General features: G+C 42.3%; 1 protein-coding gene across 1 annotated transcript in view; it reads left to right on the forward strand.

Annotated features, from left to right (window-relative positions):
- DEPDC1B (DEP domain containing 1B) overlaps window positions 1–19,061 on the forward strand; it is an 89,800-nt gene that overhangs the window by 7,500 nt on the left and 63,239 nt on the right. The window contains exon 2 of the mRNA XM_001492737.6: window positions 2,242–2,507. Within this exon, the coding sequence (XP_001492787.2) occupies window positions 2,242–2,507 (266 nt within the window). The remainder of the gene's footprint in view (window positions 1–2,241; window positions 2,508–19,061) is intronic.

A 19,061-nucleotide genomic window follows, 5' to 3' on the forward strand; every position in this document is an offset into this window, starting at 1 on the left:
TTTGCTTGCTTTTTAACTTTATGTAAATAGAATTACATAGTATTTACTTTTCATATCTGGCTTTCTTATATCAATATTACAGTTTATCTTTGTCATTCATATATGTTATTGCATGTAGTAGTAGTTCATTCATTTTCATTGCTGTACAGCATTCCATTGCATGAACAAATCACAATTACGGTTCTTATATTGATGGACATTTGAGTTGTTTTTGCCTATTAAGAAAAATGCTACTATGACCAGTGTGTTTTGTGGTGAACATACATATGCGTTTCTGTTGGATATACACTTAGGAATCGAATTGCTGGATTATAAGGTGTGCATATATTTAGCTTTTGTAGATACTGCCAACCTGTTTTCCAAAGTGGTTATACTGATTTACATTCCTTTCATCAGTGTATGAGATTTCTAGTTGCTCCATATTCTCACCAACACTTAGTGTTGCTCACTTTTTCATTTTAGCCATTCTGTAGGTATGCGGTGGTATTGCCTTGTGGATTTCTTTTGTGTTTCACTGATAATTAATGAGGTTGAACATCCTTGTCTAGGTTATGGTAAATTTGGAGATCCTTTTATATGAAGTGCCTGTGTACGTCTTTTTCCATTTTTCTTTTGGAGTATCTGTCTTTTTTTTCCTTGATTTGAATTTTTTGTTTTGTTTTATTTTTGAAATTCTGGTTCTATGTTATCTTATTCTGTGGCTTGCCTTGTTTCTGTGTGTGTTTTTAAGAAGCTAAAAAAGCCTTTAAATTCTGGACCAACTAGAGCTGGAGCAGAGCTTATAACAGTGTCAAAAAAAGTAGAAAGGTTAATATAAATAAGGCAAAAAGATATTTGAATTTGGCCAGGAGGAAGACATGATTGAGAGTCAGAGTGGAATTAAATTGCCTGAAGTTAGAAGGTGGTTAAAAAAAAAAGTGAAAGACCAATTAAGCATTTATTATTGAATACCTACTGTGTATTTTGCACTGAACTACATGTCCAGGCTGCATGCTTGCAACACCCTACTTTGGCTCTTTAAGCACCTGGTGTTGTATACTCAGAAATTATGACTGTGGCTGAGAAAGTTAGCTCTCAAACACAGAAGAGAAACGGGACAATAGTTGCAGAGGTGGTTGGGCAGTAGGGAGTATGCAGAGAAGCCTGGAAGAAAAGGCCTGATCTGAAGGGAAAACAAGGCACCAGTGTTGGGCAAAATAAAAAGAATATGCTGAGATTAGAAGAACTATAGTTGAAAGCAGAAGATTTTCTGATTTCAATAGAAACGGAGGTGAAAAATAAAAGATTCAGGGTTTATGAAGAGATATACTTGAAGGAGAAGAGAGAATGGTTATGAGAGTAAGACTGTGAGATTTCAGGACTTTTAGGAGGGCTGGTGGGAAGCTAGGGTCCTAAAAAGATGTTGGAGTAATTTTGTAGGAAGAACACCATATGTGAACATTTCCTTTAATAATGGGATGGCTGATGAAGATGTGGATGTCTAGATTTTTTTTTTAATAGGAAAATCTGCAGAACTTTTAAAGATGCTTTGACATCAGGCACTATATCTTGTACATCTCTCTTTTCCTCTCCCCATACAATACCTTTCATGTACTAAACAGTAAATATTTGCTGAATGAGGTAAAGTCATATTAAGCAGAGCTTCAAGAAGTGAATTATGCATATTGGGTTCAGTTTTACCATTGTTTTTGATCATATGTTTCTCATTAATGTAAAAGTCCTTTAAGTTCACATAATAGGACAACTTGATGGCAATATCTTCAGTAAATATTTATTGAATGAGTAAATGCATTTTTAAAAGTTACTTTTTCTTTAGAGTGTGAAGGTTGTAAATAAAAAAATTTTAAGCCTCCTTCTGTTATTCAGGTTTTAAATGGAAAAATTGCATTTATTGTCTTAAATATCTGGGATGTAATAAACTTTAAAAAAATCCCTTGATTGGGCCCAGCTCCATGGCCGAGTGGTTAAGTTCGCATGCTCCGCTTGGGTGGCCCAGGGTTTCACCAGTTTGGATCCTGGGCGTGGACATGGCACCACTCATCAGGCCAAGCTGAGGCGGCGTCCCATATACCACAACTCGAAGGACCTACAACTAAAATATACAACTATGTACTGGGGGGATTTGGGGAGAAAAAGCAGGAAAAGAAAAAAAAGATTAGCAACAGTTGTTAGCTCAGGTGTCTATCTTTAAAAAAAAAGATCCCTTGATTACTAAATGCCTTTCTTTCTTTCTTCCCCTAGTGGAATGAAACAGTTGAGCTTTTTCGTGCTAGGATGCCATTACGGAAACATCGCTGTCGTTTCAAAAGTTATGAACATTGCTTCACGGCGGCCGAAGCTGTGGACTGGCTACATGAGCTGCTGAGGTGCAGTCAAAACTTTGGCCCTGAAGTGACTCGCAAACAAACGGTCCAGCTGCTAAAAAAATTCCTAAAGAATCATGTTATTGAAGACATCAAGGGAAAATGGGGCCAGGAAGATTTTGAAGACAACCGACACTTGTACAGGTAACGACAAGTCAACCCTGCAGGGGAGAAAGGAGGCCGGGAGGATGGTGGGTCTGGTCAGTCTGTTAAAGCTTCCTCACGTGGAAGAATTTACCTTGTCCTTTGGAGTGATGTGTTACGTGTGATTTATTGAGTGGAAAATTGAATGTCTCGTGACAGTAAGACCGATTGTAACGGTTCCTGGCTCCATAGAGCACCCCACAGCAGTCTCTTGTTGCAGTGAGTTTCAGTAAGGAAATCTTTTCATGCCTTTTGCACACCTGGGAGGAAGGCTACAATAGCTTAATACCCTTAGAGAATCTGAAAGGGTGAAACAGGAGCTCTGGGTCGATCGAGCCTTTCTGAGCAATGAGAAGGTGTGTGTTCAGGGGCATGGTGGGTCTGATCTTTTTTTTTTTTCCTTAAAGATTGGCACCTGGGCTAACAACTGTTGCCAATCTTTTTTTTTTTTCTGCTTTATTTCCCCAAACCCCTCCATACACAGTTGTATATCTTAGTTGCACGTCCTTCTAGTTGAGGGATGTGGGACGCCGCCTCAATGTGGCCTGATGACTGGTACCATGTCTGCGCCCAGGACCCGAACCCTGGGCCGCCGCAGCGGAGCGCTCAAACTTAACCACTCGGCCACGGAGCCGGCCCCTGGGTCTGATCTTTAGGCAGAGCTCAGGGCCTGTACAAAGAGTTGTACTACAATTCCCCGAGGTCTCAGATTGACCCTGGCGATGCATGTCTGCTTTCCCCAAACATTTTTATTCATGTTTCCGTCTTTTTATGACTGGACACTTACCACCGGATAATCTGAGGAAAATGGGTGTTTCTTTGCTTGCACTTCCCTTCTCACTGCACACTAGGCTTCTTTATTCCTGGAGATGGAGGGAACCTACCTAAGATGCAGGGAATGGAAGAAGACTGAAGAGGAGTGAAGACACACAGTGCAGAAAGGAGGAACTGTTGAGTTATCTACAGAGAGGCCCACCAAAGTGCTGAGAACCTGAGAGAGCTTCTAAGGAGATGGAGAACGTGGACCTGTAATATTTGTTTTTTCTTCCTCCAACAGAAAGATAAAGAATGCTCTTACAACACATTTAGTGAGGGCATTTTAGGGCCACTGGGACCCATGGCTTTGAGCAGAGAAAACCTGACCGTTTCCTACTGGAACCATTTCTTTGGTTTCTTCCTGGACTCGCTGCTGAGAGAGGCTGCAGAGCAGTGTAAGCGTGGTCACCAAGGCTGAGAACAGACATTGCTGTACGTTTAGAATCTAACTTCTTCTCAGAGTTTCATCAGCAGTCTCCAGCTTCTAGATATCAAGATTATCATCTGGGCAATTAGTTATCTCTCCAATTGACAGTTATTTCTGGTTTGCTGATCCAACATTTTTTTTTTTTTTGAGGAAGATTAGCCCTGAGCTAACATATACTGCCAATCCTCCTCTTTTTGCTGAGGAAGACTGGCCGTGAGCTAACGTCTATGCCCATCTTCCTCTACTTTGTATGTGGGATGCCTACCACAGTATGGCTTGCCAAGCAGTGTCATCTCTGCTCCTGGGATCCGAACCGGTGAACCCTGGGCCGCTGAAGTGGAACGTGTGAACGTAACCACTGCACCACTGGGCCGGCCCCTGATCCAACTTTTAATTAGGATCTTGGGTGATTTTAGCTTATTCTGAGACCATAGTGCTTGTTAGCACTCTATGGTTAGGTTGGAAACTCTAGCCCTGGTTCCACATGCCCCACTCATTGGGGATTCTTTTTTTTTTCCCTTTTTCTCCCCAAGTCCCCCCAGTACACAGTTGTATATTTTCAGTTGTGGTCCTAGTTGTGGCACGTGGGATGCTGCCTCAGCATGGCCTGATGAGTGGTGCCATGTCCGTGCCCAGGATTTGAACTGTTGATACCCTGGGTCGCCGAAGCAGAGCTCTGAACTTAACCACTCGGCCATGGGGCCGGCCCCTCATTGGGGATTCTTAAGTGATTCTTTCTCTTGGGAAACTCTAATTGCTTGTACCCCATCAAGGTTTAGCTAGAACACTTCTAAAAGATTCTCTGGATGAGTAATTTCCAATCTGTTCTATTGTGACCTTAAATTGGGTACCAACCATTGAGTTCCCATGAGGCTTTAAGAGTCCTCAGGAGAGTGAAATAGGAGCTGAGCACCCAGCACTGACTGTTAGAGCATGTTTCACTTCAATATGAAGACTAAATCATGTTTGTTGCCAGTGCCGTCAAATCACTTCTGACTCCTAGTGACCCTGTGTACAGCAGAGCCTTCCAGTGCCATATCAAACAGCACTCCACTGCTATTCATAGAGTTTTCATGGCCAATTTTTTTGGAAGTGGGAGGCCAGGTCCTTCTTTCTAGTCTGTCTAGTCTGGAAGCTCCGCTGGAACCTGTCCACTATGGGTGACTGTGCTGGTATTTGAAATACTGGTGGCATAGTTTTCAGCATCACAGCAACATGTAGCCATCACGGTATGACATCTGATAGATGGGTGGTGTGGTTCTCTGACAGGGAACTGAACTCGGAGGCAGTGGTGAGAGTTCTCAATCTTCACCACTAGACCACCAGGGCTGGCTATGTAATTGTGCAGCTCCCTTTAAAACGTAGAGTGCACAGACAGACTAAATTCATCCGTTAAATAATGATTTTTTTCCACCAGTTTCTCTTATAGAATACTTGTGAGTCATAACAAGAGCAGTATTTTCTTTCATTGTTTATCACCCGAAAACTCAGCTTTCCATTTTCCTGAGTGGAAGTTCTGTAAGTTAACCACTGATGTATGCCAACTTCTCAGATTTAATTTGGGATCGAATCTATGTAGACATGTAAATCATATGTTAAGGGGGTTGTGCCTTGAATGGAGAGTGAGCTGATGAGTGTGGATGCAGCTATTGCACGCATGCAGCTACTGGGGCTGGTGCCCAGGGTCCTCACGGCTGCAGCCCAGTGCTCTGGGGGAGAGTGGGGGCTGGCTGCTTTTCATAGCTGGATACTGCCAGATGATAAAGAAAGCAGACGAGGGAGATTCGCGGCTGGAGGCAGGTTAGATTTGAGTATAGATAAGAGTCAATAAGGTGCACAAGTTTAGGAACATGCTTTTATTTATTTTATTTATTTATTTTTCTTCTTCTCCCCAAAGCCCCCCAGTAGATAGTTGTATGTTGTAGTTGTGGTCCTTCTGGTTGTGCTATGTGGGAGGCTGCCTCAGCATGGCTTGATGAGTGGTGCTAGGTCTGTGCCCAGGATCTGAACCAGCAAAACCCCCAGCCACCGAGGCGGAGCATGCAAACTTAACCACTCAGCCACGGGTCTGGTCCCCAGAGCATGCTTTTAAATATCAAGTTTTATGGAAGAGGAACTTTTATAAGTAGTATCAAGAAGTATCAAGACCTCTTGCTGGGAAGAAAGGAACTAACATTCTAAAGCACCTGTGGTGTGCCAGATACATCACATAATCATCCTTTAACTCAACACTTGTTTATGTAGTGGTATTATCCTAATTTTAAAGGTTAGGAAATTAATAAGGCCAAAGTTACTAACTTCTCCAGAGTCACTCAGCTAGTAGTAGAGTTCAGGATTTGAATTAAGGTCTCTCTCTCTGAAGCCTGTGCTCTGTGGTACACTAGACTGCCTCCATTTCCACAGCATGAGGTTGACTTAGCCTATTAAATAAATCAATGAGTGAATGAGTAAACACACAGAATAATAAATGAGAAACATTTGGTGTAGCAACACAGAATTCCAGTAATGTATTAAGTACTATGTAATACATATTAAATGATCAGCTGTCTTCTTCAGGAAGTTCTCAAGTAGAGAAGGTAAGGTAAACATAATCAGCCTCTATACTTACATAAATATAGCAGGGGATAGGTGGTTTCCTGGGTCTGTGAGTTAGAGAAAGGCTTAGTTAGAGAAAGCTACACGAAATACAAAGGCTCTTACGGTATTTTTTAAAGACAGAAATTATCTATATCTATATCTATATATATATACACACACACACACACACACAGATACATGCACACGTTAGAGAATTTTATAACAGAAATGATGAGTTAAGCTTTTATTTTGGAATGTGTCAAGTCTTATTTCTAGTTTAAAAAAATGTATGTCATATTTGTTCTGTGACTGTGTTTACATTTGTTACCCGTGAGTTTTTTTCCTCAAGAATCAAAAAGTTAAGTATAGAAAATAGAAGAAAATAGTGAATTCTAGTGTGTAAGAAAGGAAAGCAGGATCCTAATCTCTGAATGTTCATAATTACCAGGGCGACAGTGCCGAGAATTGACAGAGCTATCTACTGAACCGCTTCTTTCCTGCTACAAATAGCGATGACTAGAAAGAGTTCTGGATTTGCTGCTACTGAAGACAATTTTAGATTTCACCAAAAGGTCCTCATAGTTGAGCCAGGTGCTGTCATGGGTGTGTGACAAAGCTTCGTGGCCCTAGACTTCTGACAAGGAGAATTGGTCACACTACCTTGTATTTTTATAAGAAATTTCAGTTTATGAAGCAGCTTCCCTTCCATGATCTCATTTGATTTTCGTGACAGCTGTGAGGTGGACAGGGTGGATATTTCGTCCTCGGGGAACCAGACGTTTTTCTCTTGGAAGCATCTAAACAAAACACCGGGCATGTTGTAGTTAAAGAAATTCATACTGATCATTGACTCTGCCCGTATTTGTATGAAAACAGTTATGTAGATTATTTAAACCTAACGTAATGGGTCATATAAAAATAGAAGCGTGTTATGATAATTGCTTGTTTGGGACTATTTAGTGAGGAAGTGTGTGGCCTGCGGTCGATCTTCAGCAGGATGAGGTACCCTGGCCTGGAGCCTGCACCTGGCTCTTGACCCGCTCCTGTTGCTGACGCTGTCTCTGGCGGGTTGCTGTACCCGTGGAGCTGTTCAGGTGCACGGAGGACTTCACTGGCTCAGGTGTCCTGGTTGCCACCCAACATGTAGGGAGCCATTTTCCTTCATTCTCCTGCCTCCCCCTGTTCCTTTTTTTCTTTCTTCTTTGTTTCTACATCTTTATGTGTGTCACTGTCATGTTCCCACTTCTTTTTCCTTTTCCTTTTCTCCTACTTCGCTTTTCATTTTCTTCCTGTTTTTTCTCTTTATATTTGCTTTTTTTCTGGCTTATTTCGAAAATACTGATTTTTATCTGAACCTAAAATTTGTTCTGTAGATATTGTCAGCTTTATTGAATAATGTTACTTTCACAGTTCTTAATTTAAAAACAGAGGACTCATGCTACCTGTTTTTCCGACTTACTCCATAAAGCCACAGTAATGAAGACCATAGTGTTGGTGCAAGGATAGACACTTACATCAGTTGAACAGAATAGAGTCCAGAAACACACACATATGGCCAGTTGATTTTTGACAAGGGCGTAAAAGCAATTTAAAGGAAAAAGATGTCTTTTTGGCAAATGGTGTTGGAGTAATTAATTGGCCATCTATGTGTCTATATGTGAAAAACTGAATCTCAGTCTAGACCTCATACTTTATGCAAAAATTAATTCAAAGTAAATCATAGGTTTAAGTGTAAAACTATAAAAAGTTTGGAAAAACAGGAGAAAATCTTTATGCTGTGGGGTTAGGCAAAGAGTTGTTAGATTTGACACCAAAAACTTGACTCAAAAAGCAAAAACTTGGTGGGGCCCGGCCTGGTGGCGTAGTGGTTAAGATTGTGTGCTCTGCTTCGGCGGCCAGGGGTTTACTGATTTGGATCCCAGGTGCAGAGATAAACACTGCCCATCAAGCTGTGCCGTGATGGCGTCCCATATATAAAATAGAGGAAGACTGGCATGGATGTTAGCTCAGGGACAGTCGTCTTCAAGCAAAAAGAGGAAGATTGGCAACAGATGTTAGCTTAGGGCCAATCTTCCTCACAAAACAAAAAAAAAAAAGAAAAGAAAAAACATGGTAACTTGAACTTTATCAAAATTACAATCTTTTACTCTGTGAAACGTTTAGTGTGAAAGACACTACTAAGAGGATGAGAAGACAAGCTACAGATGGGGAGAAAATATTTGCAAGCTGTATATATGACAGTGGACTGGTATATTTAATATTTATAATATTATATATTATATCAGATAATATATATATTAATATTTACATATTAAGAATATATAAAGAGCTCACAAAACTCAACAGCAAGAAAACAACCCAATTAAAAAATGAACAGAAAGAGCCAGCCCAGTGGTGTAGCAGTTAAGTTCACGTGCTCTGCTTTGGTGACCTGGGGTTCGCAGGTTTGGATCCTGGGCGTGGACCTATACACTGCTCCTGAATCCATCCTGTGGTGGTGTTCCACATACAAAATAGAGGAATACTGGCACAGATGTTAGCTCAGTGACAGTCTTCCTCAAGCAAAAAGAGGAAGATTGACAACGGATGTTAGCTCAGGGCCAATTTTCCTCACCACCACGACCACCGCCACCAACAAAAAGAACAGAAGGCTTGAATAGACGCTTCAGCAAAGATACACAGATAGCAAACAAGCACTTGAAAAGATGTTTAACATTATTAGCGTTAGGAAAAAGCAAATTAAAACCATGATGTGATACCACTACATATCTCTTAGAAGGGCTAAAATAAAAGTACAATATCAAGAGCTAGTGAGGATGTGGAGCGATTGGAAATCTCATCCATTGCTAGTGGGGAGCCTAGGTTGGTAGTCACTTTGGAAACAGTTTGGTAGTTTTTGGTTTTTGGGGGCTGTTGTTTTTTTTTTTTTGAGTAAGATTAGCCCTGAGCAAACTACTGCCAATCCTCTTTTTGCTGAGGAAGACTGGCCCTGAACTAACATCCATGCCCATCTTCCTCTACTTTATATGTGGGATGCCAGCCACAGCATGGCTTTTGCCAAGTGGTGCCATGTCCACACCCGGGATCCAAACCGGCAAACCCTAGGCCACTGAGAAGCGGAAAGTGCGAACTTAACTGCTGCACCACCGGGCTGGCCCCTGGGCTGTTTTTTTAAAGTTAAACATACCTACCTTATGACTCAGCATTTCTGCTCCTAAGCATTTACCATAGAGAAATGAAAACTTAGGTTTGCACAGAAACTTGCACATGAATATATATATATTTCTTTTGGTGAGATTAGTCCTGAGCTAACGTCTGTGCCAATCTTCCTCTATTTTTTGTATGTGGGACACCTCCACAGCATGGCTGATGAGTGGAGTAGGTCTGCACCCAGGATCTGAGCCTGCAAACCCAGGCTGCCGAAGCGGAGCACGCAGAACTTTAACCACTTGGCTGTGAGGCCAGCCCCTGTATGTGAATATTTATAGCAGCTCTATTAATAATTGCCAATAGTTGAGAACAACCCATATTTTCTCTGATGGGTGAATAGAGAATGTACACCAAGAAAAAAAAATCAGTTTTACTATGTGCTGATAACATTTTTTTAATGCTGGACATTTGAAAGTCTCTATTTGTACCCCTAATGGAAAAAAACCGAATTTACATTGGTTTGCAGTATATGGTTCTTTAGTCGTTTTCTGTAGTTCTGGGAAAAATTCATTACTACCATATAGATCTTTTGGAGCGAATGGTTAGGAACTTCTTTGACTTAATGGACTATTGGCTTCCTCTAGTGGACATCTTTTGTTTTTATAGTAAAGCTCCAAATCGTGAGTGATTTTGTTTTTCTTCATTTCATCAGGTCCTGGGATATTGTGCTGCACTAGTTGGATAAGTATCGTAGCCTTCCTAGGCATTGGTTTTTTCATTTATGAAGTTATAGGGATGGGCTCAATCTTTAAGGTTTTTTTAAATTCTAAACTTTTATGATTCCAAACATTGAGTACTTATCTTGTATGTTTCCCAATCCAAGGCACTGAAGGAGATACAAAAGAAATTTGTCATGATTCTGTTCCTCCCTGCTTTGCAGTCTCAATTGAGAGAGAGAGAGTCTGCATACCTGAAAAAGTAGCAGAACCCAGGCAGTATTTAATTAACCAAAATGAACCTGTAACAAATAATAAATTGGAGATACTAGACTGACAGTCCTTGGACTGACGCATCTATTTTGTTGGACTGGCATAGTGTTTTTAGTCATTAAAATTCTTTTCTATCTCATTTTTATTTTTCAATTTTGTGTATTTTGTGAAGGTAATACTTTCATGTGGTTCAAATTGCAAAGTACATGGGCCAGCCCAGTGACGTAGTGGTTAAGTTTGTACACTCCGCTTTGGCAGCCTGGGCTTCGTGGGTTTGGATCCCGGGCACGGACCTACACCCTGCTCATCAAGCCATGCTGTGGTGGCATCCTACATACAAGACAGAGTAAGATTGGTGCAGATGTTAGCTCAGGGACAATCTTCTTCAAGCAAAAAGAGGAAGATTGGCAACAGGTGTTAGCTCTGGGCCAATCTTCTTCACACACACACACACAAAATTTACAAAGTACAAAAGAGTATGTACAGTGAATATTCTCCCTGCACCTTGCTCCCCTAGGTGAAGTTCAGGCTTTGAACTCGGATCGGATCTTTCCTATTTTTATTACCTTTATTCTACAGTTATGTTGTTTCTTCATACCTTAAATGCCAGTTTGCCCTAAATAAGTTTCAGATACCCAGCAGAAGAAAGTGAGGAGCAGAGGGAGGAAAAGCAGGATAGAAAATGCTTATTCTGATTTTTCTCGTGTAAAATCTTAAGCAGAAAATAGAGAAAAATCGCAATGTTAACGGTAATTATTTCTGGATAGAGGGTTTAAAAATAGCGTAAATTATTTTCTCCTTACTTTTATACATTAAGTATGTATTGTTCTTATTTTCAGATTTTTTAATCATTCCAGTAAAAGGTGAATAGATCATATCGTTTTAAAGTTTACAATGGCAGAATGAGTTCTTTTGTCTCACCTCTATCTCTATACCACTATCCCACCTGCCTTCTGGATAGTGAAAATTCATCTAGAAGAGAGGAGGCACAAAGTAGCCCCAAAATCTTGAACAACAAGACCTTTGGCTTTGTTAGAAACTAAAATATCATAAAGCTGTAATTCGAATATTGTGAAAATAGAATTAGAGTAAATAAATATGGAACTGAGTAGAATAGTGTAGAAAAAACAAACTCTCTACCCAGTTCTCTTTCCCACAGGTGCCTAATGTTATTAGCTTCTGACACAATGTCTTAAAAAATTATGAACTGAAAGTCTTTTTCCCCCTGGTCTTATTGAGCAATAACTGACCTGTATCACTGTGTAAGGCACACAGCACCTGAGAGTCTTGAGATGGGGCAAACCCATTCCAGTTGCCACACTTCCCACCATCTCCCTACTTGATACCAGACTGTGTTTCACAATTCTGTTGTCTGCCTGTCCAGGGCAGGAATTGTGTCTGTGACCCAGTCGGTTTGGACTGGAGGGTTTTGAGACCTCATGGAGGAGGAGGTGGAGGACTTCAACCTGGGTCCTGAGGATGGGGTAGGATCAAATGATAAGAAGAGATGGGAAGTTGGAGGATATTTCAGGTGACGAGTATGACAAGACCAAGGCTCGCAGTCAGAAACGCATAAGTCAGCTCTACAGGGGGAAGAGGCAGGAGACTGACCTGGCGAGAGAAGAAGTTTCAGGTGAGGAAGTCAGAGGGATAAATTTGGTGCACTTTCTTAAATATCTGGCTGTGGAGTAGGCAGGCGGGATGCTCCCTCTTCCTGCCCTGAGCAGTTAGGGTGCAGGCGCATGTCCGACTCAGGCAGTTGGAATCTTCCTCCTCGTGACTGGGAATCTTGAGTGAGGGATGCGTAGGGGAAGGGCATGTTAAAAATTTTTTGTGATAGCAGTTGTGGCCTCCAGGAGCAAAGACAGAAGGACGTAGAGGCAGAAGCACCAGAGGCCACGATGCCAGTATGGCTTTCACACTGCTGTCACTTGTGGTTCCTGTTCTGTGTGCCGCGTGGCCTCCCTTTCCCCCTTGTTCCAGCCCTTCTCTTTTCTTCCTGATCCTGTTTCTCCAGCTCTCCTGTTGATTTCGTGATCCTCTTGGATATCTTCAAATTCCTTTCTGGTTAAATTAACCAGAATTGGTTTCTGCATCCAGGAACTCAGACTGATATAACAAGCAATGCCTGTAGAAGGAGCAAAACTGGGACAACTTTTTGGGCCTGGGAAATAGTGCCGTGATTATTACGTATCTATGGACTGCCTAAAAGCATGGCAACAGATCAGACAGGCGTGTAGCAATCAGAGATATGGGGATGGATCCGCGCCCAGGATCCTGGCAGTCCCTGATGCATAGGAGCAGAGTCTGCTAATATCCAGTAGGCTGGTTACACATGCCTCTGGGGCTGAAGTTCTTTATTGGGCTGGTAAGTCCAAGCGCTTCTAACTGAGATTACCTTATTACTGCTGTCTTTGGATGTAAAAGATGCCAGTACATGTAGCAATACATGTAGGTGTGTTACATAGAGTGTTGAAACAGGCTGCCCTGACTCACAAAAGGCGGCTCTGGGTTACTGATAAACTTCTGTTTTGTAACATCCTTTGCTGGCTTTTTAATGATTCACGTGTGAAAATTTCAAACCCAGGATTTATCCTTCTATCCTGGCCCTTTGTTTGTGGTTGTAGTTTCTGTGTTTCCTATTCTCTGTCGTGTTTGTCTCTTTGTTTTATATATTTATTTGTTTTATCCATTTGGTCTTCACTGCCTTGCTCTTGGAGTTGTTTTCTTTAATCCTTACCCAGGTTTCTTTCCTATGAATTCATGATGCCTAATTATTATCATTAATAGGGAATGGAGCTTCATTAATAGGGAATGGAGCAATGGAATCCAAAAAAATCAAGGAAGCGTGGCTCAGTGAATACTCCCATTTTAGAAAGAAGAAAAAGCTCTTTTTGATGCGGGGTCGGTGAGCCGAGGAGGCGAAAGAAAGATTTCTTGGACTCTCAAGATCTGGCAGTAGTGCTCTTTTATTTAGAGAGTAGAATAGCATGGGGACAGGACCCATGGGCAGTCAGAGTTTCTGCTGCTGCTGCTGCTGCCCCCGCTGGCATGGGGACAGGGCCCATGGGCAGGCAGAGCAGCTGCTGCTGCCCCCGCTGGCATGGGGACAGGACCCATGGGCAGGCAGAGCTGGTGCGTGGGGACAGGACCCACGGGCAGTCAGAGCTCCTGCTGCTGCCCCGAGTTGAGGGTTAGGGCTAAATTTAAGGCATAGGTATATGATTCATCTCTTTACAAGACAAAGGAAAGAACCTGGAAAAATGTTAAAATGGTATCAGTGCAGGTGGGGTCTGGTCATTGGGTGATCCCATGACTTTTAGACAAGAATCAAATCGGATTAAGTAAAGGTTAGAAAGGTTAGACGCCACCACCCTAAACCAGTTACATGAGATTGCCAGACAGCAACCAACTTAAGTTCTTGCCTTCCCCATTAAGAGTTTCTAGGGATAAGGTCATCTCTCCTCTTCTTCCTGGTACAGAGAGGGAGGCACCTTTTACTGATAGAGATTTACCTTACAAATGTAAATGTGTCCCAACAAGGGCAAGTTCCATTCCCCAGAGCCTCCTTCCCTGTCCCAGTTTATCGAAAGCAATCAGCCCAAAACAATCCTGATGACAAAGAGACATATCCTGGGGTGGCCAATTTCAGGTCCCTACAAGGTCATCCCCCCTTCCTTCACAAACGCAAATGTCTCAAAAGGGCAAGCAAAATTCCAGTCCTTGGAGCCTGCTTCTCATCTGCAGTTTTAAAAGTAACCAGCCTAAAAATCCTCATCATAAACCATTTAAAATTAAGCAGCCTAAAAATCCTCATCATTTTGACCGGAGAAGTTGGATTGAACAGGAGTAGTTCTTAAATACTGTTGACCTCAAAACAAAATAATAAAGATCATGTAGACATCAACCAGTTTCTCTCCGTTAATCCTAAACCATAATTTTTTGAGAAGAGTGGGGATTTGCCTTGAGATGCAGATTGTAAGACTAACCTGATAAAAGTTGTTGAAAGGTGGGGCATACCACTCTGAATCTGAGGAGTTGATAAGCTTGCAAGGTAGAAGTGGGAGAGGCCACACAAATGTTTTACCTGAGTATCAGAAAGCATAGTCTGTTTACGCATTTTTATGCAACTGTTGTCCAGGCAGTGGTTCCGCAGTTGCCTGGTTAATACTTAGGTTCTGGCCTCTTCTTAGCACTGTGTGGTGTGTTTTGGTGTTGGTGTTGGTTAATCCTCACGTATACTGCTTCTCTCTGTCCTCCTCTCTTCCTGCCTCCTTTTCCTTTCTTAAGCATCAAGGAGTACCTACTATCTGCCAGGCACAGCGCTAAACCCTTTGGATGCATGACCCCATCTTCAGAGAGTTACAGTTTAGTTAGGAAGACAGATAAATCAGAATTTGATATCACAAATGCCATTCTAAGGATGTGAACTTAGTGCTCAGGGGGGACCGAGGAATAGACTGCTTGAGTAAGAGAATATTTTGCTCCAGAGGTGACACTTGGATTGAGTCTTGATCCATCAATAGATGTTTGCCAGGCAAGGAAGGGCGAGGGGTCGATCAAGGTGGAGGGAATCATGTAAAAGCAGTGGTCATAAGCGAGCTTGGAGAGGTAAGAACATGTTCGGTGTCATTAGGCAGGGAGTGGTGGAAGATAAGGCTGTGAAAGAATTTGCTTTTATCTGTGTCCTCCACACCCATCACAATGCCTCATATTTGTTGAGAAAGAAGTTTAAAGGTTAGTGAGTGAGGTGTTCCCATTTGACTGGGAAAGAGTTAGACAGTAATTACGCCACCTCTATTCCTGAGTTAAAGTGGCCCCGTACTTTCCCACATCAAATTGATGAGGATTTTAGGCTGGTTAATTTTAAAACTGCAGATGAGAAGCAGGCTCTGAGGACCAGAGTTTGCTTGCCCTTTGAGAGACATTTGCATTTGTGAAGGAAATCTCCATGCCTCCCCCTCTGCACTAGGAGGAAGGGGGGATGGCCTTATCTCTGGAAACTCTTAATGGGGAAGGCAAGAACTTAAGTTGGTTACTGTCTGGCAACCTCATGTAACTGATTTAGGGTGGTGGCTTCTGGCCTTTACTTAATCCAGTTTGATTCTTATCTAAAAGTTGTGGGACCACCCAATGGCCAGACCCCACCTGCACTGATACCATTTTAACTTTTTTCCAGGTTCTTTCCTTTGTCTTGTAAAGAGATGGCTCACATACCTATGCCTTAAATTTAGCCTTACTCTCCAGCCATGTTAGCAGCAGAAGCGGCAGCAGCAGCACCTCCTCCTGCCCGTGGGCCCTGTCCCCACGCAGCAGCTCTGACTGCCCATGAGTCCTGTCCCCATGCCAGCAGCAGCAACAGCAGCTCTGACTGCCCACGGGTCCTGTCCCCATGCCAGCAGCAGCATCAGCAGCTCTGACTGCCCATGGGTCCTGTCCCAATGCCAGCAGTGGCAGCAGCAGCTCTGACTGCCCATGGGTCCTGTCCCCATGCTATTCCACACTATTCTCTAAATAAAAGAGCACTACTGCCAGATCTTGAGAGTCCAAGAAATCTTTCTTTCGACTCCTCGGCTCACCGACCCCACATCAAAATGAGCTGTGGTTACGTATAATAGGATCCCAGTAGTGGAAGGACTGTATGAGCCCATATAATGAGGCAGGCCTGAGTTTGATCCCAGCTCTCACTTACTGCTACCCATGTGATCTTAGGCAAATTGCATACGTTCTCTGAACCCCCATGTCCTCATCTACAAAGTAAGGATACTAACATTCCTGTCTTGAGGATATACTGGTCACTTAGCCTGAACTTAGGTGTTTATCAGGTCTCCTGCAACTGTTAGTTTGAAAATTGAATGTGCCAGTTGTTGGAGATACAATGGGAACAAGACAAGCCTTTTCGACAGGCAAGTAAATATTCTTATATCTCTGGTCCCGCTAGACCAGAGCTCAGACTTGTTCTGTAAAGAGCCAGACGGTGAATGTTTGTGGGTCGTACAGCCTTGGCTGCAACTGCCTGACTGCTGCTGTAGAGTGAAAGCAGCCACAGAGCTTATGATATGTAAGGGATGGATGTGGCTGTGCTCCAGTGAAACTATTTATTACAGCACATGGTGGCATTTGGCCTGCAGGCCATAGTTGCTTACTTTTGCGCTAGACTAAGCTTCTTGAGGGCAAGAACTGTCATTAATTCTTTTTTTTTTCTCGTTTTTGTATATTTTTATTTTATTTTATTTTTTTTTATTGAGTTATTGGTAGGTTACAATCTTGTGAAATTTCAATTGTACATTAATGTTTGTCAGTTATGTTGTAGGTGCACCACTTCACCCTTTGTGCCCACCCCCCCACCCCACCTCTCCCCTGGCATCCACTAAACCGTTCTTAGTCCATAATTTTAAATTCCTCATATGAGTGGAGTCATACACAGATTATTCTTCTCTCGCTGGCTTATTGCACTCAACATAATTCTCTCAAGGTCCATCCATGTTATTGCAAATGGAATGATTTTGAAGAACTGTCATTAATTCTTGTATCTCTATTACCTAGTGGTGTCTGATACGTAGCAGGCACTTAAATTGTTTGGATTGATCTGAAGTCATCACATATAGATGAATATGAATTAATAGGAGATTTTCTTAGTTCACTTCCTCTGAGCAGAAGAAGAGATGCCAAGATGGGACTAGATGTGCAAGTGATTTAATGCCAGGGTTGGGGGGAACTCCAAGGGGGAAGGGAACAGGAGTTGGGGTGAACCTTCAAACTGTGATGCAGGTCTGACCTCTGAAAGCAGAGAGGGAAAGAACAATTGGGTAGGAAGAGCCTAAGACCACAAGATGCAGTTTTGAGAACGTGTTAGCCAGCTGATGGGGAGTCCTTGGACAGAGGTTGCCTGCTAGAGGAGTCCTGTGTCTCGTGGCAGGATTGGCCTGGCTCTCATATCTCACTGTGCTCATTGATGTGCTGGAGCATCCTGGGAGAGGCATGAAAGGTACAGCAGCTAAAGGCTGGAGGCTGTCAGTCTCTTGAAGGGGGATATGGGCTGTGTGCTTCTGTGGCCGGTACAGTCCATTTCTTGTGCTGCACACATGTGTTTCTCCACACATGTTCATGGGCCTCTCTTCCTGAGGCGACATCTTCGAGCTGGAAATTATTGGGAAGAATACAACTGCTCCTGCTGCAGCTAATCTCATGTCTGCAACTGGTCTTCATCCTCTCCCTTCTCCACTCTCCATTGTAAAGTCCTTCACTCTCAGCCATCACCTTGGCAGGCCTTGGGTTGCTGACCTGGTACTGTGGCCCAGAACTTCATTCCTAAGAGTCTGGACCCTTGATAACCACACGCTTCTCAGGCTGATGTTTCTACACATGCCCATCACAGTTACAATGGGACAAGGAAGCAGCAAGAGGTGCCACAGGTATTCTTCCCTGCTCTCATGGTGTAAGAGCAGCCATCCCTCCTGCCTGCGTGATAGTGATTGCTCTTCTTGCCTGCTGCTCTCTGCCACAAGGAGTCCAAAGTGCCCTTACTGTACTTCCTGGCAAGAGGACTTCTTCTCTTGCAGATGTTGAACCATCCCTGTGTCCCTGGTATAAATCCCACTTGATCATGGTATATAATCTTTTTGATGTATTGCTGTATTCGGTTTGCCAAAATTTTGTTGAGGATTTTTGCATCTATGTTCATCAGTGATATTGGCCTGTAGTTCTCCTTCTTTGTGTTGTCCTTGTCAGGTTTGGGGATCAGAGTGATGTTGGCTTCATAGAATGTGTTAGGGAGTACTCCATCTTTCTCAATTTTCTGGAACAGTTTGAGAAGAATAGGTATTAAGTCTTCTTTGAATGTTTGGTAGAATTCTCCAGAGAAGCCGTCTGGTCCTGGACTCTTATTTTTGGGGAGGTTTTTGATTACTGTTTCTATTTCCTTGCTTGTGATTGGCCTATTCAGATTCTCCATTTCTTCCTGATTCAGTTTGGGGAGATTGTAGGAGTCTAGGAATTTGTCCATTTCTTCCAGGTTGTTCAACTTGTTGGCATATAGTTTTTCATAGTATTCTCTCTTATGATCTCTTGTATTTCATTGGTATCTGTTGTGATTTCTCCTCTCTCATTCCTAATTTTATTTATTTGCGATTTCTCTCTTCTTTTCTTGGTGAGTCTGGCTAAAGGTTTGTCAATTTTGTTAACTCTTTCGAAGAACCAACTCTTTGTTTCATTGATCCTTTCTATTGTCTTTTTTGTTTCAATATCGTTTATTTCTGCTCTTATTTTTATTATTTTCCTCCTTCTACTGACTCTGGGCTTTGTTTGTTCTTCTTTTTCTAGTTCTGTTAGGTGTCGTTTGAGGTTGCTTATGTGAGCTTTTTCTTGTTTAGTGAGGTGAGCCTGTATTGCGATGAATTTCCCTCTTAGGACTGCTTTTGCTGCATCCCAAATGATTTGGTATGTCATGTTCTCATTTTCATTTGTCTCCAGATAATATTTGATTTCTTCTTTAATTTCTTCAATGATCCATTGTTTGTTCAGAAGCGTGTTGTTTAGTCTCCACATTTTTGCACCTTTCTCTGCTTTTTTCTTGTAGTTGATTTCTAGTTTCAT

The sequence above is a fragment of the Equus caballus genome, chromosome 21, assembly GCF_041296265.1.
Source record: "Equus caballus isolate H_3958 breed thoroughbred chromosome 21, TB-T2T, whole genome shotgun sequence".
Lineage (NCBI taxonomy): Eukaryota > Metazoa > Chordata > Mammalia > Perissodactyla > Equidae > Equus > Equus caballus.